The sequence below is a fragment of the Hemitrygon akajei genome, chromosome 3 (genome assembly GCF_048418815.1).
Source record: "Hemitrygon akajei chromosome 3, sHemAka1.3, whole genome shotgun sequence".
Classification (NCBI taxonomy): domain Eukaryota; kingdom Metazoa; phylum Chordata; class Chondrichthyes; order Myliobatiformes; family Dasyatidae; genus Hemitrygon; species Hemitrygon akajei.
The window spans coordinates 177,664,804-177,687,766 of NC_133126.1; the positions used below are offsets into that span (position 1 = coordinate 177,664,804).

General features: G+C 38.2%; 2 protein-coding genes across 8 annotated transcripts in view; one reads left to right on the top strand and one right to left on the bottom strand.

The window, feature by feature from the left end:
- Window positions 1-22,963, top strand: part of agfg1a (ArfGAP with FG repeats 1a) — a 59,679-nt gene that overhangs the window by 15,026 nt on the left and 21,690 nt on the right. For 3 of the 7 annotated variants that reach the window (XM_073041437.1, XM_073041432.1, XM_073041431.1), the window contains exons 4-8: window positions 1,342-1,504; window positions 4,526-4,676; window positions 7,356-7,475; window positions 16,074-16,268; window positions 19,252-19,411. In XM_073041437.1, coding sequence (XP_072897538.1) covers window positions 1,342-1,504; window positions 4,526-4,676; window positions 7,356-7,475; window positions 16,074-16,268; window positions 19,252-19,411 — 789 coding nt within the window. The remainder of the gene's footprint in view (window positions 1-1,341; window positions 1,505-4,525; window positions 4,677-7,355; window positions 7,476-16,073; window positions 16,269-19,251; window positions 19,412-22,963) is intronic. The other 4 variants (XM_073041438.1, XM_073041435.1, XM_073041433.1 and 1 more) reach the window with 2 other exon arrangements.
- The window catches only part of LOC140725665 (thiamine transporter 2-like), a 61,386-nt gene continuing 40,296 nt past the window's right edge, over window positions 1,874-22,963 (bottom strand). Inside the window, exon 6 of the mRNA XM_073041440.1 lies at window positions 1,874-2,498. Within this exon, the coding sequence (XP_072897541.1) occupies window positions 2,473-2,498 (26 nt within the window). The 3' untranslated portion in view covers window positions 1,874-2,472. The remainder of the gene's footprint in view (window positions 2,499-22,963) is intronic.

Sequence of the window (22,963 nt, forward strand, 5' to 3'; positions counted from 1 at the left end):
CATTTACTGAAGGGTCCTTCATTAGTATTCAATCTGAACCAGAAAAACATTTTTTTAAAATTACCAATTCTCATATTCTAACCAAACTCCCCACCCACTCAGTTTTGATCTGCAGAATCAGTTTAATGGTATGTATTGGCAATGTACATCTTTATCAGTAAGTCATGTGACCTTTCCTGTCAGTGAGCAAGAGATTTGCTAGAAATATACGTTTGCTCACCCTAAGGAATGAGCTAGTCAGTTTGGTTTAAAGTTTAAATCTCTGATTACTAATTTAGTGTGTATCCTTGTGATACATGGCAGGAAAATCTTAAAATGTTCCAATTTTGTCGTGTATCTATGTCTGGCTAAGCAAGATGGAAATTATTTGTGTTTTCACTTCATGCAGGTGTATAGATTGGAGTTGTACTACTGACTAGGCTCTTTTGACTTTCCAGATCCAGGATTTGTTCACCTATTTGGCATAATGTGGTCACTGAGATTTGAAGAAAAAGATAATATAATTCTAGAACTTTGGATTGCTTCTGTGGCTTACTAAAAGTGGAGAAAGTTTCCAGTGTTTATCGAGAATTGAAGAATAATTTTTATTAAATGTAGAATGATTAATTAAAGGAGAACAATTTCTGTTAATGCAATCAAAATAGTTGTGGCTCTGTTAAAGCTATGCCCTTGAAGTGCTGTGTTCTGAAATATATGCCCATCCTTTTGTGTTAGCTATTCAGTTCTATTTCTCTCCTAGGGATGGCACTGAAAAATGTTTGTTTTCCAAAGACACAGTTTACAACTATTCGTTTTGTGTGGACTTTAAAATGTCTTCACATACCTTTTAAATGCAAGTCTAGTTTAGAATTTCATGTTTATATAAAATTTGTAGTAAGGACATTATTCAGCTTTATTCAGCCTTCATTGTTGGAAATGTTGGCATTTGTTTTGCATCCGTAATGGCCAGAGAGGTGGTTGTATGTCAGCCACTTTGTAGTTTGGATCATCAGAGTTTCTGTGGACGCTGGAAATCCAGAGCAACAAACACAATGCTGGAGGAGCAAATCATGTCATGCAGCATCCATGGAGAGGAATAAACAGTTTACGTTTTGGGCTGAAACCCTTCAGGTTGTTGGTTGTTTGGAGTCACATTTGGGCCAGACGTAGACATTATGTAGTCTCACTGGTAGAAGAGGAAAGGAACAGCCCCACAGTCTCATTATTGCCTGGCTACCTCTCCTGTTTTATCGTGGCAGAACTGATGTTGCTTTGATACAGTGATTAACTTTAAACGAGGAACACTGCACTGGCCAGTACTTCGTTCTATTGTGTTTTATTCTGTGCATCGGTCTCTACTAGGTTTGTGCCAGCAGATCGAGCCTGGGCAGTGGCAGCAGCCCATGCATCTATTTCAGGTTCCTCAGCTAGCAGCGCAAGTAGCACACCAGAGGTCAAACCAGTAAAGTCACAAATCTCCGACACCACACCAGCACTTCCTTTGAATAAAGAAACACCAACCCAAGTAAGTGAAGACTTGCATTTGAATCAAACTTGTTGCTCAATGTCTTATTTGAATGACCCTATTATTACCCGTTGATGTTGCAGAAAGATCAGCAGGAACTGAATAATTAATTCTTTGATTGTAGAAGGAATATACCAAGATGTCTAAGAAATTTTGCCCTTTGATTGCAAAAATATGTAGTTTCTCAAATTATGATTGAAGTTTCTGCTTGAACTAATTTGCAAAACTGCATGCCAAATCTTTCATGTATATTTTTCCCGTGTATCAGGGATGACAGCATTAAATCGGTTAGTCCATTTTAACAATTGTTTTAAGACATCACTAATTACTTTTGTAAATTGATTAATCTTTTAATATTCATTTGAATATAATTCTGCATGTAAATTGCACCAAAAAGAAGCATAAATTGAAAAGATTTCATGAAGCTTTACAGTGACAACAGTCGATTGAATCGTACCAGACTAATTCAATTTAATAAAGCAGTTGGGCTGACCTTGTGATTGTCTAGCTTACCGTTTTTTTTAAACCAGCAGAAATCACTTGTGCTTCACATAACTAGCGTATAAAATTCTTTGATTTATATTTTTCTGTGGCTTGGAATTTGAAGTAAAATTAAATGAATGGAAATTCTACCTTGGATTTTTAACACTTAACAGGTAAACAGGACCTCAACTTAATATAATCTAAGGTATCGTACTTTCACAATGTGGTACCTCTCAGGGTTGGACTGAAATTAGTGAGGATTATAAAGTCAGCTCCATGAGATGCACGACATCTTAACAGACAGGTGTCAAACCTGAATCATGAATATTCTAAAATGCACTTGCTGATTTTACTTTAATAATTTATATTAAAGCTATGAGTGTACATGGTTCTTTTGTGAGAAATTACTTGCATGTATTTTTGACTGCAGTGTGTGAAGATGGTTTCCATCTCTCCTTTTGTTGTGAAGCCTCTTTGATACAAAATCACAATTTTGATAGATGTTTGATACCTGAAACAAAAATGCAGGAAATGTGCTGAAATTCAGACGTTCAATAAAACAGGATCAATGTTTCAGGTCATTGACCTTTCTTCAGAATCTCAGGGGTAATACTTTCAATCTTTCTGATTACCCTGTTAACTCTTCGAGTGGAGCTGAAAATACATTATTTTCAGTTTTGATGCAAAGTCTTTGACCCAGAGTGTTACATTTTCCTCTTTTGCAGATGAACCTGACCTACTTAGTTATCCTAGCTTTTTTCTGCTTTTATATTTTATGAACTTGTTAAATAAGTAATTAAGGCACATTTTCTACAATGGCATTAAAATAGCATAATGATTTTTTCACTATGTGTCAATATTGGTTCATTGGCCAATATTAAAATGGTTTCCCTACATGATGAGGAAAATGTCGAATGGCAAATGATTCAGAGATTGGAAAATAAGCCATTTGCATTAGAGCAAGTTTTAGTTTCACAGAAACTGAAGTACCAAATAATGGAAAGGTAATTGTGTTGAAGTATAATTTGTGTGTTCATTGGTTGCAACAGAACTACCTTTTCATCTTTTCACAATAAATACACAATCTTTTTCAGCCTGTGACTACACTACACTCACATTTTTAAAAAAAAAACACAAATCTTGCAAATAATTCTGAGACCTAGAGGTTTCATTGACAGTTGCTGAGGTAACATTGCTCCCTATGGGACGTGAAAGTGATAAGTATCATTTTTTTACATATTGCCCATCAATTGAAGTGGAATAGTATAATCTTGTAATTTCACTGCACCAAGTGTTGCGCTAGTGACAGTCTCCTAATAAATTAATTCCCAATTAACAATAATTTCACATCACAATCATTTTGTTTGATAGAGCTGGAGTTAATTTGTATTTCTTGCATCCAAGGGAGTGATACTAGTTGATGCTTACCAGTATTTATATAGATACTGGTTATGATCTGGCATTCAAGGCCTCTAAAAGTGTTGCAGCCCATTAACTTAGTCTTTTAAAAAGAGCTTGTTAGAAGTTCAAGGGCAAATTGTAACGCTGCAGAGACAAAGAGGCAGACTTGACTGACCAGATTGCTATTTTAAGGGCTGATGTGAACTCATTGGGCTGAAAGTCGGCCTCATGTTATAGTACAGTAATTCAATTAGTCAGCATCTTCTGTCCTAGCATGGTGATACAATGCTGAATATTTGTGAAATTTTACTATTTACCCAGGAAAATAAATGGTATTGAATCTGCTGAGGAGCACTACTCAGAAAAGGCAAATGTATTCAGATAATAGAACAGCGTCAACAGAGAGTAAAGCCATCTTGGCTCACTTCATCCACTATTAGTTATTATGAATGTTAGAACTGTTGTTTAAAACCACAGAAAGGATGACAAAGGGTTCATAATTTCTCATTCATTCCACCAACTTGTCTTCCACCAAAATTGTTAATTACGCAAAAGCTGCCCAAAATTATGCCTAATTTCTGGCAAAACTCTGGAAAACTGTGATAATTGACCCAGCTTTGGAGGTGATGACTGCCACTGAGTTACCATTTAGCATGATTGACACCCAGTCCTAACAGAGTAAGAATATGGATTGATTTTCTATATTAAAAAAAAATCCTGGCTTTGAAAACCCCATATAGAAACGTAGAAAATAGGTGCAGGAGTAGGCCATTTGGCCCTTGGAGCCTGCACCGCCATTCAGTATGATCATGGCTGATCATCCAACTCAGAACCCTGTACCTGCTTTCTCTCCATATCCCCTGATCCCTTTAGCCACAAGGGGCAGGGATTTTGGATTTGGATTTGGGATTTCTTTCACCAAATCCTTTCCCAATTCCTCACCTAATGCAGCCACCCCTTCTTAGCTCGTTATTCACTGAATTGTTGATGACACTTTTATGTGACCTCCATCCTCTTCCCTTCACACTGTCGGCCCTTGTCCTCTCCAGTAGATTCCCATTTGTCATCCTTTGTGCCTTTGCTCCCATTCAATTTGCAAGTGAGGAAATCTAAAATTGTGATCACATTTCCTTGAAGTCTCCAGCAGTCAGTCGCTCCCAGGGATCTCAACAGGAGAAGAAAGTGGCTCCATTTGACCTCCTCACTGACCTTGGAGGGGACATTTTTGCTACTCCCCAGTCTGCGCCTCCATATTTTGCAGACTTTGCACATTTTAACAGTCACACAGGTAAGATGTTTACTGGTTGTCTCTTTGTGCTGATGTCACAGTGAGTAATGAAGGTTTTTAACAGTTTTGATTTTAGGAAAGTGTAAAAAAAATTTAAATTGTGCAGTTTGAAACAGTGCAAGCTTATTTGTAACTGTTGAGAATATTTGCTGATTGATCAAAAAGTTAGAATATTTAGCAAAGATGTCTAAAGGTACTTTGAGCTGGCACAACACTTGAAATGGAATGTTCAATTAGTGTCTTTTTGGGTGAATCTTTTGGATACAGCACATTACATTCATAGGATACCCTGGGTGTCTTTCTGTTTGCAATGTTTCTTTGAAGTCATCTACCATTGAATATATGAAAATAACTGCATCACATTTACTGATAACTATGCTTCCCAATTAATCTACACTAAAGTTCTTCCCAGCGTTCTTCATCTAACCCTGTCTAATTCTATTTCTTCCTCAAAATGCATGTGATATTTGTCACATCTTCCCTTTGTAGAAGTGAATTCTACATTCTAGGTTTAAAAACACACTCTGTATTCCTTTACTGAATTTGTTTCTTAGTCTCACAGTGGGGGTACTTCCTCAAAATCTACCCATTTATCCCTTCCCAGCCCCTTCATTCCATCCTTTGTGGCTGTATGTTCTTTGTTCTGGTATTGTTCAACATTAGCCTTTCACTATACCCACTCCATTCCTACATTTTGTTTAAAGTAGAGTAGAAATTAGTTCAATATGGGGAACACCATTTTTCAGATTGAGTTAAAGTTTAATATGATGCCCTGCTTTTCATTTCCATCTCCCAAAGCAAAATCCACCATTTGCTTTATTTTAATGGCCTGAATGCTTCTCTGTAAAATATAACATATGACAAGTGAAATGTACCAGTTCAGCTAAAGACTAAGATAACCATTGGATGAAAGATTAGTTTTAGGTGAAAAATATATGGAAAAGACCACAAATAACACTTAAATGACACCTGCTAATCCTGTCTTCCAGAGTCCAGAGAGCTTCCTAACTGTGTATATACTCCAGATTTAAAATACTCAACTACTTTGTAAATTGTTAACTTGTATTAAAAGTACAAGTTAAGAGAATGAATGAAGTTGTATTGATACAAAGGAAAAAGACAGCTTCACTCTCTACTTTGTATATTTAATGGAGTAATTGTGTAGAGTATCAACATGTGTTCTTCCTGATCCCAGTATGGTTCATAGCCCTGACATAACATTGATGTTGTGAAATCACAGTGCTGAATATAGCATCAGCAGTTGATCTCCACAAAACTGAAGTTCCGCTGTACTAAATGTCTTCCAGTAATGGTAGTAAAATTCTGAACTGTAAGCAGTTTTACTTTGCAGTCAAGTGTGAACCACTTCCCCATTGTGACTGTTATTTTGTGTAGATTAGCCACTGTCGCAGACTCAGAAGCTCAAATCTCTAAATTCTTTGATTCTAACACAACTTACACCTTAATATTAATGTAGTCAATATCGAATAAGAATCAGGTTTATTATCACTGACGTATGTACAGTGCAAGACAAGTAACTATAAGTTATGAAATATAAATAGCGCAAAACGAGGAATAGTGATGTAGTATTCATTGACCGTGCAGAAACCTGATGGTGGAGAAGAAGAAGCTGTTGAGAAGAAGAAAATGTTGAGTGTGGGTCTTCAGGCTCTGGTAGCTATTCCCTGGTGGTAGTAATGAAAAGAGAGCATGTCTGGATTGTGAGGGGTTTGAATGATGAACGTGGCCTTTTTGATGGAACTGGCCAAGGCTGCAACCCTCTGAGCCTTTGTATCCTGCGCATTGAAGCCTCTGTACCAAACAAAATGGTCTCCACTGTCCATTTGTAGAAATTTGCTTTGGTGCCGTACAAAATCTACTCAGACTCCTAATGAAGCATAGTCGTTGGTGTGGCTTCTTCATGATTGCATCAGTCTGTTGGGCCCAGGATAGATCCTCTTAAGTTGTTGATACCAAGGAACTTGAAGCTGCTCACCCTTTCCACCATTGGCTCCTCAATGAGGACTGGTGTCTGTTTTCCTGACTTCCCCTTCATGAAGTTCACGGTCAATTCCTTGGTTTTGCAACATCACTCAACCAGCCGATCTATCTCACTACTGTACTCAAACTGAAGGAACACTCTGATCAAGATATAGGCAATTAGATCAATGCCAGATAACCTGTTTCTTGATTTAAAACAAATTGATGTTATTTTCCCTATAATCTTTGCAGCACATTCATGTTGAATGACGGTAAAAATGGTCATTCTTTCAATGCGTTGCTATTTGGTACAGAGAGTAAAGTGCATCTCATCAATTATTATTCAGTTAGAAATTGATAGCAATGTGCTTTTCTAAATATTTTCTTTATTTTCAAGGGTACTAATCTGTATGAATTGATACATTTAACATTTTCTGTTATAAATAGTGTATTATTAATATTGTTAGAAAATGCCATCTCGTATAGGTGGATAGTTTATCCCACTTATCCATGCACATTTCTGTTTAGTTGTCACATCTTCAGAGTTTTTGAATTACTTAGTGAACATGTCGGTAAGGCACTTGTGTGGTTTTGTGACATTAATTCATTCCTACCGTTCTGTTTGTCATGCATGCTTTCCATATCCATTAACATTTGGTTTTCCTTTTCCATTTCTCTTCCTCCATGCCACTCTTCCAGCTCCAAGTTCTCTGAATACAGATTTTGCAAACTTTGATGCATTTGGAAGTTGTAACGCTTCTGATAATTTTGGAGGTTTCTCCTCAGCAAGTCTACCATCTTTCCAGTCCAGCAGTTCAGGTAGTGATAGTTGTAACTGCCCAGTTTTGCATTTTGTGTGTGTGTGTGTGTGTGTGTGTGTGTGTACGTACTAACTGGTATTGACAAGTTTCATTTTCTCACAGTTTTCAGAATTTCTTCTAATACTTTCTTTTTGCACCCATTCTATCACATTTAAAGTATGTATATAATAAGGCTACTTAAAATGAATGGTTATAAAAAAAGAAAGGTAAAAGAAAATAACTTTAGTAATATTGATTTAATTTGAATTTTATACACAGCTTTGAGTACAGGGAAACATCTCTCAGTACAGGAGCATTCGGAAGCAAAATGTAACAGCAAGAGACATTGTAATATGTGGACAGATGACTAGAAAGATAGCCAAAGAAGATTGAGAAGACCTGGTCATAAATTATTTTAGAGTTGAAAAAGGTCACAAAATTGAAGTCAAGACAATGAAAGGATTGAAGATTTTGAAAACATGATGTTGGGGTCTATTATTAAGGATGAGGTTTTTGCGATAGTTGGAGGCACATGATAAAATAGACTAAAGTCAGCATATTTCGTTATTTTGCCTGACAAATCTGTTAGGGTTTTTTGAGGAAATAACTGGCAGGATAAACTAAGGAAAATCAGTTGTTTATTTGGATTTTCAGAAGGCCTTTGACAAGGTGCCACACCTAAGGCTTCTAAACAAGATGTGAGCCTATGGTATTATAGGAAAGATACTAATTTGGGTAAAAGATTGGCTGACTGGCAGGAGTCAAAAAGTGAGAATAAAAGGGATCTTTTCTGGTTTGGTAGTGGTGTTTTGCTGGGATTAGTGTTGGGACCACTTTTTAAGTTGTATGTCAATGATTGGATGATGGAATCGATGGCTTTGTGACCCAGTTTGCAGACGATACAGAGATAGGTGGAGGGGCAGGTAGTGAGGAAGCAGGAAGTCTGCATGATGGCTTGGACAGTTTACAGAAGTAGCAGATGAAATATAGTGTAGGGAAGTGTATGGTCATGCACTTTGGTAGAAAGAATAAAGGCTTAGACTATTTTCTAAACCAAGAAAATTCAGAAATCAGAGGTGCAAACGGACTTTGGAGTCCTTGTGCAGGATTTGCTAAAGTTTAATTTGCCGGTTGAGTCAGTGGTAAGGAAAGCAAATCCAATGTTAGTGTTATTTCAAGAGAACTAGAATATAAAAGCAATTATGTAGTGTTGAGCAACACACTCAAAATGCTGGAGGAATTCAGCAGGGTCGGTAGGGTTTATGGAAATGAATTGATGCTTTAGGCGAAACACTTCATCAGGACTGGAAGGGAGTAGAAGGTGTGGTGAGGGAAAGGAGTACAAGCTAGAAGGTGTTGAGTGAAGCCAGGTGTGTGGAGGAGGAGGGATGAAGTAAGAAGCTAGGAGAGAGGTGAAAAAGAAGGAATCTATAGGAGAGGGTAACCTTGTGTTTATGTAATGCTGAGGCTTTATAAGGCATTGGCCGGAACATTTGGAGCAGTTTTTGGCTCCTTGTGTAAGAACAGATGTGCTAGCCTTGGAGGGTGTCCAGAGGAGGTTCACAAGAATTATCTTCGGGATGAAAGAGTTAACATATGAGGAATGTTGGAAGGCTCTGGGCCTGTACTACCTGGTGTTTAGAAAAATGAGGGGATCTCATTGAAACCTCTCGATTAACTAGATGGGAAGAGGATGTTTCCTAAAGTGGGAGAGTCTAGGACCAAAGGGCACTGCCTCACAATAGAAGGATGCCCCTTTAGAACTGAGTGTGGCGCGTGACCAAGTGGTTAAGGCGTTGGACTAGTGATCTGAAGGTCGTGAGTTTGAGCCCCAGCTGAGGCAGCATGTTGTGTCCTTGAGCAAGGCACTTAACCACACACTGCTGCAGTCCCAGCTGGAAAATGGGTACCGGCAAAAATGCTGGGGGTTAACCTCGCGATAGACTGGTGTCCTGTCCAGGGGGCGGGATTCTCGTACTCTCATTTGCTTCACGCCATGGAAACCGGCATAAGCACCAGCCTGATGAGCCTATAAGGCTCGAGACAGACTTTAACTTTAACCTTTAGAACAGAGATGAGGAGGAATTCCTTTAGCCACAGGGTGGTGACTCTCTGGAATTCATTGCCACAGACGGCTGTGGGGCCAAGTCATTAGGTACAGTATATGTAAAATGGAGATTCGTAGGTTCTTGATTAGTAAGGGCATCAAGGTTGTAGGGAGAAGGCAGAAGAATGGGGTAGAAAAAGATAATAGCCTATCTATGATAAAATGGCAGAACAGACTTTGGGCCAAATGGCCTACTCCTGCCCTTTGTCTTATGGTTTTATGATTTTACTGCCTAAAAGCCATAATAAATTCATATTTTCTTATAATACAGAGAAACATCGTTCAGACCTTCAAGTCTTTGTCAGCTTTTAGGGTAATGCCAACAATCCCATTTCTCCACTAATTTCTATATAAGCTATTCGCTGTATTGTCCATTAACTTCCCCCTGATTATTTTGCTACCCACATATACTGTGGGTAGTTTACAATAACCAGTTACCAGCACCTTGGTATGTGGGAAGAAGCAAGGTGATGTTGGTCTTGGAGAGCATGCAAATCCACATCTGAGATCAGAATTGAATGCAGGTCACTGGAGCTATGCAGTACAGGTTCTAAATGCTGCCATCAGTCAGCACACTGATCGGTAAACTTGCAATTTGATATATCAGGAGCAAAGTTTTCAAGCATTTGGTATGAAAGATAGGAAGCATACATGGAGAACAATGCATAATTTCTAGCAAGCTGAAGAAAAGGGCCGATATCAGGGTAATACAGATGAAAAGTGGTTTTGCTGATGTCGTTCAATATCAAAGATTTTGAATGACCTGTTCAGCCTCTGATATTGCTAAGGAGAGCAATGCAGAGAAAATAAATTCTACATGTAGTAAATTTAACTTGATAATAAATCCCATCACTTCACGGCACAATAGAACAAAATTTGACAAGATGTCACTTAAGGATATAGTGGGGCTTTTATAGCTGCTTTTATCTTCTCAGTACAGACAGTCCCTGATTTATATATGGGTTCCTTTCCTGAGAGTTGTCCATAAGTTGATTTCTCTGTATGTCAGGTATATTTATTTACTATCACTACCCATATCATATCATTCTACATACACTTGTCGTAATTCTTTCATTGAAAATAGTCACCCCAGCACTGCATTTAATTAAACTAATGGATCTATTCAGTCAGTAATTAATATCTTTAAACACTATTATTAGTAGTAGCTTGAAAAATACTTTTAAATGTTCAGGAGAATCTACATACACTTTAAGTCATTTCATCCATTACCCAGGGAACTCCTGTTGTATTCTTGTAGAAACAGTTCTTTCAGTACGAAATGTCTGGTATGGTGTGATTAAAAAGGAAATGGTGATGGAAACAGGTAAGGAAGAGATGATGTAAACCTGGGAAGTGATTGGTGTACATGTAGAACCTGATCCTTGAGGGACTCTGGAGAAAACTTAAGATACTGAACCAAGGATTTTTTGAGAAATAAAGGCATTGTGGAATTGGTTTTCAACTGACCTAACAGGCAAACAATGATAGCTGGAATTAAGAACTCAAATTGGAAACTGGTCCTAGGAACCTTTTATTATAAGGCGAGGTTGCAAAATCATGAAATGTTTATGTTCTAGCTAAGCAGATCAAATAACCTAATACTCCTTAACATTCTGCCTTGCCAATATCACTTTTTTTTTCCCTCTGATTCGTGCAGAATTTTGTGTAGGGTGGCAGATTCACCTGTTGAAATCGCCTGAGCTCATAGTGGACTTCCAGGGCAAACATTTTTGTCATTCATTTGACCATGTTTACAATCATATGATGAATAGTTATGTAACCCCATTTTCCTCGATGGTGTTTATTTAGCCACTTAAAGCCATCTGACCTGCATGCATGTCACAGAATTCAAATGTGGGTTTCTCAACAGTTATTTATTTAATTAGTTTTCAATACAATTGAGAACTATGGGTAACTGGTGCTGAAAAGGCATGGGACTTAACAGCTACGATCATATTTAACAGCAGGCCAAGTATATACTTGCACCTATTTTCTTGTGTTTATATGAATACTCACCAAGACTTAAATATGTGGCTTGAGTGCAATTTCTTCATATCAGTGGTTATGAGTTTTCCACTTCGATGTGCATAATGTTAGTGTGACAAGGATTTAGATCTCTGCCACTTTTTATAAATGTTTTTATAAATTTTAATATGGAGGTAAGATGAGATTTAACATATTTGGAATGTAGAACAGCAATATTATCTGTTCTAAGGAATATTTCCTTCCTTAAACGCATATAGCCAGTAAACATTAGAGCAGCTTCTTAACAGTGTGTGCTCTGGTCCAAAGATGCTGCGTCGTCATTGAATGCTCATATTTCATGATAGTAAAATGTGCAATGATACCTTATATCCTGCAAGTCTACAGTACCCTCACACAGCATGTGCAGATTTAGCTACTTGTACACGAGGCCTTTAGACATTAGTACAGCACAATTTGACTTCAGTTTAATATCGCTTGCATATGTTTTGAAGTTTGGTGGCGACATTACAGTGTAATATACATAATTATATACTGTAAATATAATTTATAGTATTTTTAAGTAGTGCAAAAAGAGTGTTTATAGTAAAGTGTATTTTAATTGTGATTATGAAATTAGCAAGCTGGTTTGATCCTGAGGGATGGATCATACAAATTCTTCTAGGGTAAGAATACACCATTGATGTTCCTCAGCAAAGGTATGTGAAAACTAATTCATTGTGCCTTATATCCCCATTCTCATCAAAATAGCTGGTAGAGTAGAGCTAATTTTTCACCCAAGTTCTGAATTGCTTTCTGATATTATGCATATATATAGCTAGGGTTCTTAAGACTTTTGCACCGTACTGTATAGATTTTGTTGGTTAAGTTATTTATACGACTTATTAATTTATGGTCTGTGATTTGTGGGAGTGAGGACAGGATTTGTCCGCACTTGGCGTAATAGCACTGTTAAACTGACAGCAGCTTCTGCTGAGCATGTGATTAAAGTGTGTATGTTGCTGTCATTGCTTCCCCGTGGTTGCAATCTCCTGAGATGTAATCAGAGCAGAATTAGTGATTAGTTATAAGCTTCACCAATTACGTGCTATTGTTTGTAACATGAAATTATTGTTGAATGAAATATAACTGTTTATCCGTGGTGTATTATGGAATAATTACTTATTCCTTTTTCTGGCAGTGACAAACTGAGCTTCTGTATGTTTAATTCCCTGAGAGCAGTTAAACATCTTAATTTTTTTCCAAATAAAATAATTTATTTTGAAACTTTCTTTGATATTTCAAAGCTTCTGCCTTGATTCCAAGTGTACTGTCCAGATGTTGACTTTCTTCAAAATGTTTAGAATAGTAAAAAAAAGTGATAATTTTGCTTCCTAGTTTAGATTAATGAGTCTTTATTATGGCTGTAGGCCACAGTTGACCATTTTTGACAGATGATTACAGTTCCTGTTGGTGAGTCTGCTTAATCTTTGGGTAGGGTTTAGCACAACAGCATCTCTCCACTGGTGATAGGACGGTGCAGGCCCATGTTTTGTCATTCCTGTGGCACACTGATGATCTTTCCCAATCATGCTAAGTGAAATGAGGATCAAGTGTGTGCATTAGAGGGGCATTTGGTCTGGATATTAATGCTTGACTTTGAGTAGGATTATTTAAAAATGTAATAACATTCCAGCATATGGAGGCTAATCATTCTTTAGTGAACATTGTGTTTGAATGGTTTTAGACTGGACTAGTACCCACAAGAGTTAAGAAGGCAGATGATCCTTAATCATTTCATGAAATATCATATTATAGTGAATTATTTAGTTTATGACATATTTTGGATGTAAGAGTAAAATGTTCCGTGGTTTGGCATGCTAAACTTGCCGAGATTGTTGTGTTTGAATTAAATTTGAGTTCTCCTCATCAGTCATCAAGCATTAGGCCAATAAGACAATGAAATTAGCAATAAAGACACAATTTTCACAATCTAGTCATAAAAACTAATCACACCATCAATTAAAAGATTATAAACAACTACAGGGCTACTTGCCCTTTAACCACTTTATGATGCAGGCTGTATCAGTCAGATATTAGAACAAATGAGCAAAAACCTGGACAAAACGAGCCTGAGAAGATTGAGTAGAATCCATGGTGATAATCAAAAGGCTGGAACTAGAGGAATGCTACCAAGTTGGAGGTTGTTGGGGTGAAGGATAATGTACAGCAAGAGTAAAGCCAGCTGGGGATGCAAGAGCATTATTTTAATATCAAGGGATTGCTTAACTCAGACCCAGTGTAGAAAAGCAAGTATGGGGGTAATGTCATGAGTTTAAACATGAGCAGCAGAATTTCTGATTAGCAAGTTTAAGAATGATAAGAGCATAGATGGCCAGTTAGAAACCTGTTGGAATAGACAACTGTAGAGGCTTCAGCATGGGTATAGGTTTCTGCATTAAACAAGTTGGCCTAATACAGGAATGCAAACAGTGTGGTTCACGTGCAGTTATAAGAGGGGAGTGGTGTGTTATCACACAGATGTGAAACCTGATGTTGATTATGTCAGCGATGATTGGCATGCAGTTGGGAAATAGGATGAAGGCAAGATAGGAACATAAATAACACCAGAGGTAACACTGTGGCGGGGGGGAAGCCATTGCTAATGATGTTCTGGTGTTAGTTGTGCATATGAGAATGGAACTAGGCGTGCAACCCAAGCCTGCTGGATGATGCTATCATCAAAGTTGAGGACTGCTGGCAAGTTGAGAAAAGGAGGAGGGATTGTTTACCAATATAACAATTACATTTGGATGTAATTTGGACCTGATGGAATGCACCCTCGAGTGCTGAAGGAAGTAGCTGGAGAGATTGCGGAGGCACTAACAATGATCTTTCAAGAATCGATAGATTCTGGCATTGTACTGGATGACTAGAAAATTGCAAATGTTACTCTGCTATTTAAGAAGGGTGGGAAGCAGCAGAAAGGAAACTATAGACCTGTTAGCCTGACATCAGTGGTTGGGAAGTTGTTGGAATTGATTGTTAGTGATGAAGTTACAGAGTACAGTACCTGGAGGCACATGGCAGGATAGGCCAAAGCCAGCAAGGTTTCCTGAAAGGAAAATCCTGCTTGACTAACCTACTGCAATTTTTATGAGAAAATTACAAGCAGGGTAGACAAAGGAGATGCAGTAGGTGTGTATACTTGGATTTTCAGAAGTCCTTTGACAAGGTGCCGCACATGAGGCTGCTCAGCAAGATGAGATCCATGGAATTACAGGGAAGTTACTAGCATGGGTGGAGAATTGGCTGATCGGCAGAAAACAGAGTGGGAATAAAGGGATCCTATTCTGGCTGGCTGCTGGTTACCAGTGGAGTTCCACTGGGGTCGGTATTGGGACCACTTCTTTTTACGATGTATGTCAATGATTTGGACTATGAGATTAATGGATTTGTGGCTGAATTTGCCAATGATACAAAGATAGGTGGAGCGGGTAGTACTGAGTAAAGAGCCTACAGAGAGACTTAGATAGTTTAGGGGAATGGGCAAATGAAATACAATATTGTAAAGTGTATGGTCATGCACTTTGGTGGAAGAAATAGACTGACTATTATTTATTTCGGGAGAGAATTCAAAATGCAGAGATACAAAGGGGCTTGGGAGTTCTTGTGCAGGATACTCAAAAAGTTACCCTCCAGGTTGAGTCGGTGGTGAAGAAGGCAAATGCAGTGTTGGTATTCATTTCTAGAGGTATCGAATATAAGAGCAGGGATGTGATGTTGAGGCTATATAAGGCACTCGTGAGAACACATTTGGAGTATTGTGTGCAGTTTTGGGCTCCTATTGGACAGGGTTCAGAGAAGATTCACGAGAATGATTCCAGGAATGAGAGGCTGCATTCCCTGGAGTTCAGGAGAATGAGGGGGAATCTCATAGAAACATTCTGAATGTTAAAAGGCCTGAACAGATTAGATATGGCAAAGTTATTTCCCATGTTAGGGGAGTCCAGGTCAAGAGGGCACGACTTCTGGATTGAAGGACATCCATTTACAACAGAGGTGCAGAAAAATTACTTTAGTCAGAGGGTGGTAAACCTGTGAAGTTTGTTGCCACGAGCAGGCCAAGTGATTAAGTCAGAGAGAGACAGGTTCTTGATTAGCCAGGGCATCAAAGGGTATGGGGTGAAGGCAGGGGAGTGGGGATGACTGGTAGAATTGGATCAGTCCATGATTGAATGGCGGCGCAGACTAGATGGGCCGAATGGCCTACTTCTGCTCTTGTATCTTATGGTCTTAATTTGTGACTTTTTAGTTTTAGTTATCTGCCATGAGTTGAAAGTGGTTGGAAAGGATTGAAATATGGAGTTTGAGTAAGATGGGTATGAATTTAAAAGACTCTAGTTTGCTAAAGTTGCGATTATGTTTGCAATTAAACTTGTTAATAATAATCAATTTGTTCAAGCTAACTGTAGGTGAATGGTGCTAAGGTTTCTGTACAGCTGATTGCGGACTTTTCTCCAAATCTTCTCGTTCTTCTCTCATCAGGTGGAGCCTCTGCATCAACAAATGCTAATTTTGCAAATTTTGATAACTTCCCAAAATCTTCTAGTGCCGACTTTGGAGCTTTCTGTTCTTCTGGAAGTGACACATCAGTAATCAAAGCGCAAGCTGTTAGTGAAGATAAATATGCAGCCCTTGCTGACCTCGATAATGCTTTCAGCAGCAATACACAAACACAAGGTAAAATCTCTTAAATATTACTCAACTGTAGTAAGGCATTGAATAACAGGAGTGTCAGTAGATGAGTGTCAGAGTCAGATTTATTGACTTTGTCTTGAAATTTGTTTTGCAGCAGCAGTTCAGTGCAAAGACATAAAATTACTATAAATTGCAAAATTCATATGACTGACAGGTTGACTTTGGTCGTGCCTTTCAGGGACTTGTGCTAGTATTAATTTGTGACTCTACGTGCTGGATCATAACTATATGCTGTGTGTGATTATGTGTACTGTGTTTTGTACCTTGGCCCCAGAGGAACGATGTTTTGTTTAGCTGTATACCTACGTACTATTGAATGACAATCAACTTGAAAATAAAAAGTGTGAAAAAAATGGAGTAATAAGATAGTGTTTGTGAACTGTTCAGAAATCTGATGGTGGAGGGGAAGAAGCTATTATTGAATTGAGTGTCTCTCTCTGTTACCTGTACCTCCTCCCTGATGGTAGTAAAACGAGGCCATGTCTCAGATAGTGAGGGTCCTCAGTGATGGATGCTACCTTCTTAGGGCACCACCCCTTGAAGATGTCCTTGATGATGGGGAGGGTTGTCATCATGATGGAGCTTGCTGAGTTCAGGAATTGCACCATCTCGGATCGCAAGACCCTGCAGCGATTGTTGAGGTCAGCTGAGATCATTGGGGTCTCTCTTCCTGCTATTACAGACATTTACACCACACGCTGACAGCTTTGTGAAGGACCCCATACACCCTCCACACAAACTGTTCTCCCTCCTGCCATTTGGCAAAAGGTACCGAAGCATTCGGGCTCTCACAACCAGACTCTGCAACAGTTTCTTCCCCCAAGCCATCAGACTTCTCAATACTCAGAGTCTAGACTGACATTGTAATTTGTCCTCTACTGTGCCTATTGTCTTGTTTATTAATTATTATACTGCCCTGCACTGTTTTATGCACTTTATGCAGTCCTGTGCAGGTCTGTAATCTAGTGCAGTTTTTATGTTGTTTTTACATAGTCTAGTGTAACCTTGTGCTGTCTCACATAGTCTAGTGTAGTTTTGTGTTGTTTCATATAGCACTAGGGTCCTGGAGGAATGTTGTTTTGTTTTTACTGTACCAGCAGTTTATGGTCAAAATGACAATAAAAGCAACTTGAATGTCCTGTAGCCTCTAGCAGTTCTGTGTACTAGAGCCTCCATACCAGACAGTAATGCAGCCAGTTAGAATACTGTCCTCTGTACATCCATAGGAATTTCCAAGAGTGTTTGTTGACATGCCAAATCTCGTCAAGTTCCTAATAAGGTATAGCTGCTGGCATGCCACCTTTGTGATTGCAGCAATATGGTTGGGTCCAGGAACTTAAAGCTGCTTCCCCTTCAGTGAGGACTGATGCATGGTGTCAGCCCTTCAATACCTAGTCACAGTCTAGATTATTGTATGTCACAGACACAATGAAGAACTTGTAGCACCATCACAGGCAAGTAGCATCATATAAGCAGCAATTAATCATGAATTATACACAATTTTACAAGAATGCAATGCAGGGGAATAATTATAATTTTGAGGAAGAGGATTGGTCTCAGATGACTCCATTGAAAGGGCGCAGAGGAGATTTACAAGGATGTTGCCTGGATTGGGGAGCATGCCTTATGAGAATGGGTTGCGTGAACTTGGCCTTTTTTTCCTTGGAGTGGTGCAGGGTGAGAGGTGACCTAATGGAGGTGTACAAGATGATGAGAGGCATTGATTGTGTGGATAGTCAGAGGCTTTTTCCCAGGGCTGAAATGGCTAGCACGAGAGGGCACAGTTTTAAAGAGCTTAGAAGTAGGTACAGAGGAGATATCAGGGAAAAGTTTTTTATGCAGAGAGTGGTGAGAGCATGGAATGAGCTGCTGGCGACAGTGGTGGAGGCAGATATGATAGGGTCTTTTAAGAGACTCCTAGATAGGTACATGGAGCTTAGAAGAATGGAGGGCTATGGGTAACCCTAGGTAATTTCTAAGTTAAGAACATGTTCAGCACAGCTTTGTGGGCCGAAGAGCCTGTATTGTGCAGTAGGTTTTCTATGTTTCTATGAATCATAATATTTCACTGACATCCAAATTCTCGAAATAGGACTGGAAATACCTATCTGGCTTAATGTCCGTCATGTTTATGTTCAGTTCCAGAGGTCTGAATCCAGGTTAACTTTTCAGTGTAACACTGAGTGTCGGGAGTGATTTGTGTGAGACTAAACAGCACTCTCACTCTCATGGTTGGGTTTAAATGATCCTGTGGCTATTTTGAAAGCAATATTTTTGATGGAGTAATATTTTTACATCTATCAGCATTTTTTAGCCTATTTATGCTGATTTGGCCAGCTTTTTCCCCACATCAGAGCAGTGGCTACATATCAAATGTGCTTAGTTGGATGTAATGTGCTTTGGCAAGCCCTATCTTGAAAGGAACTACATAAATACGTGTTTCTTTTCCCATAATTTGGCTCAGCTAAAATGAACAGATAAACTGCAAGCTACTTGGATTTTGTTGGCAACACCTGTCCCGATGCCTGCTGAGTTTTTTTTTGTTAAAACCATTCACTACTAATCAGACCATAACATTTGTTGAGGGATATTTTGAAATCCTTAAATTTGATAAGATTCAGCAATTACTGCTGTTGAGATCATTTGCCTCGGAAAGTTGATTATGAAATTAGCAGTTAATGAGTCATCTATGATTAAACAAAGGTTTGATTGATCTTTCCTACCATGAGATGAATTATACTGTATTGTGGGAAATTTAGTAGGGTAGACTCACATTTTAGCACAGTGTGCGGCAATGTGATCAAGCACAATTTCAGTAAGTAAAACCATTTCAGGTTCAGAAAAGAGATGTTATTTAATTTTTTTATTTTAACAAAAGATAATATTGGATGTTATTTTAAGCTTCTGGAGTTTTCTAGGCTCTGTAATCATATCTTTGATACATCTTCTTCTCTCCTACATATAGGGGCAAGTAGTCAACTAACTAATTTCGGCTCAACGTCTGTTGGATCTTCTGTGATAACTGCCAATCATTCAAGCTCGGCAAACAAGTATGCAGCACTAGCAGAATTAGATAATATGTTTAGCCGTCTGGCACCCTCTAGTAATGTATTTAGTACAAGCAGGTAAAGTGCATTGTCTCCCTGGCACTTTAGAATGTAGACTTTCGAAACTCAAATCACAAACCCTACATGCAGCTAAGTAATGGTCTTGAGAAATAAGGCCAAAAGCCAGTTAGTCCACACAGTGAAAATCTTACCTAGTGAATCAGGATTTTAAGCGAAGATTCTAGTGGGGCATAGGCCACTGATAGAGGACTCTGGCAAGCTGCTGTCTTGAACCATTTGTCCCCAGGTGTAACCCATCTTCGAATATCCTTCCCCTCCTAGAGATCTGGTCTTTGGTAGCTTTATTAGCATTTCTCTAGCTCTGGGTTTTTGCGGGGTGGGTTTGCTGGACCCATGCCCAACCACCCTCCTTTCACATCCAAGATTGGGACCATCCATGGTGGAGATTTGCTATAAAAAATTTTAGATGTGACTTGGCTTCATCACAGTTCAGTTGTTACTCTCCTGATTTTAATTCTTGAAACAATACTAAATCACTAATAAGTATATGGATTACTCTAATTGGAATTACTATTTAAATTATAGCTTTCCTTACAATGTATTACAAATACCTTTTGCAAACAAAGACAGAGTGGAGTCATTATTCTTTCATTTGTTCTTTTATATAAAAAAATAGCCTGTTACTACCATCTGGTTATGAGAGCAAGCTGAATTAGGTCAAATTGGCCATGTTCTGTCGCTTTACAGGACTCAGTCCCCGCTGCATTTGTACTGATTGGAAGATCCTTCTCTTACTGTGATGTGATGTTTTATTTTAAGCTTGACCTTGGTTCTTTGGCCATTTAAGACAGCATTGCTCTTGATGTTGAAGGATCTTGTACAATAATAAATATTAAGTGGTGAGGTTTTCCATTGTACAAGGAGACTCAAAACAGCTTACCACTGGGATTTTCCATTCCCCCCCCCCCCCACCCTCTTACAACACTTAACAGGAATCAGTTCTACTTTTCCTTGATCCTCAGCTGCGACTGTAAATCTTGTATGGCTGGAAACTTGAGGCTGCACGTAGCTAAGAAGCTGTGACTCTATACTGCTGTATGGAATTGGGCTTTTTAAAACAACTTGGAAGCTGCAGAATGTAATGGTTCTGGATATTGGCACATCTTCACAAATATAGATATTAACTGGGAAGTATCCATGTTACCCATTAAATTTGGTACCAGGCGTAGAATGAGTTGAGCAGAGTTAGGCCAACTTCAGTAGTCCAGGGTATTCACTAAAGTTGAAAAATATTGCTTACAAAATAAGGAAGATCTTCACATCATGAAGCTTCAAAAAGATTTTAAAAATCTTTCAAATAATTCATTAATTCTGGGAAAATTATGCAAAATAAAATATTCAATAAGACCATGGGACATTAGGGAGTTAGAGTTAGTAGCTGGGTTATTCTTGTTTCATCCCCATTTGCAGCTTTTTTGAATAGAGATGAAACAATGTTATGGTCATAATAACAATAGAGGAAGAACCAAATTGCTCTTAATTCATCCTTGTGTTTTTTTGCTTTGCTCTCAAGTTACAATAAATTCCTTGGAGGAAAAAAACCTATTGGGCAGCATATTGGAACAGCTGTAAGCTGTTATTTTTGCAAGTCATAGTCCATATTGATGCTGTTCTCCTTGGGCTTCACAACCTCCCTAAAATGTGTTCTTAGGTTGGATTTCTGCCCACAACCTGTTCTTTGTCCCTGTTTACTGCCTTATACAATGATTTACCTGTGAGGTTCCAGTCAGGTACAGAGATGTAATCAGCTTTTTTTTATTTCAATAAATGAAAAATGACATAAAGTTCATGTAGATACCTTCCCATATAACAGTATAATAAATCAAAAAAATTGGGCTTCAACACTCTCTGATCAGAGAGAATCTGTCTTTGGAATGGCATTAAAACTTGGAGATTTTCATTTTGTTCATGATAATCAAAATCTTCCTGTGAATCATTTCCATCGTGGTGATTCATAGTTATGTGTACTTGGAATCTATTATAGTAACAACTTTTTTAAAAGTGGGTCATTGAAAATTCAGTTTTATAGTTAGTAATTTTCAGGGTTGGAAGCAGAACTCTGTTCAATGTTCTCTGAGACTAAGTGTGGGATATTTCAGTTCATTTGGATTAATACTTGCAGAGCACAAAACTACACAACTTTTTCTACAGACTGCATAGAATGTTGTGCTGCATGCAATTATAGATTTAAATGAAATGAAAATTAGTTTTGTTTGCATTTGTTAAGACTCCACCCATCATTTGGGCAAGGAGAGAAATGCTGATAGTAAAATCAGATGTTTGCCTGTCCCTCCCAGAGATTTCAGTCCAGAACTACAAGATCTTCACTTACTGATCCAGTAAATTATCCAACCTCTCTGCCCTTTGCTGTATTGTCTCTCTCTTTCACTACAAGTTGTATCACAGGTTGTCTACTTTGTGAGTGATATAAGCAGCACACACAGATTGTCCAATTTATGCTTGATGCAAAAAAAAGCCTTTTCAGTAGTTTGATAGAGAGATTTTGCGTGTCTTTAAATATCCTGCAATGTGTTCAGATTCTGATTGCAACATAGTTGCAAACGTTTAAAGAACTAACATAAAATTATATTAAGAATTATGTTAAATACAACAATGTAATGAAAATACCAGACCCTTTTAACCCCAATTAAAAGACACATAACTAACAACTTGTTTTCAATAACAGGTCTTTTTAAAGAAGACTTGTTCCCACTCCTTAAGAAACTACCTACTAATTAAAATTACTGCTCTGTTAATTATAGTTCTAAACTACTTCAAGCTGAATATGATGTTTTGAAGATTACACTTGGACAGGAGAGTGCCAGCATCTGATGCTGTGCTTGGAAGTTGCAGCCACATTGGGACTGAACGTGAAGCATAAATGCTTAGAACAGTCCACAGTCCTGGCCTGTATGTGTGTGTTGTATCCAGTTTCCAGGGGCAAGTCAGTGGTTTGATCAAAATTCACTTTGACCAGCAATCTGTAAAACACCTTGAATCATGCAGGTAAACTCTTTCCTAAATAAAGAATGTGCTGCTGAATAAAAAGAAATGTGAATGAAAGTCCCTTGAATTGAAGAGCTGCAGTAAAGGTGAAAAAATGAAATGTAATGTGACCAAGAAAATAGCTACCTTGTGACATTGTGTCCTTTAGTTCTGCCCCAATTTGGGCATTTAACAAATCTGTCAAAAGTTTCTTTTGATAGCTCTGCCAAATATTAATAATGTCCTGGTCTAGATATTGACATAATTACAGGCTTTCAGTATCTGTTTAGATTGAATTGAAGATGAGAAAAACTGTTCGCATCACCAAAAATGACAAGAATCCTAATTGTTTGTGTGGAATTTCCCACCTATTGCCCATTATGCCACTGGTGTTTAGGACAGTAATGAAGGTCTTCCATATCTGGTGGTGTTCAGAGCTTCCTTCATTGTGTCATAGCTTCCTCTCAGTTTTCACTTCTGTCATTCGAGCAATTCCAGGGTGGAGACTCAGGAATACAGATGTAAAAGAATTCTTCATTGCTGTTTCCATAACAGTTTTGTTTC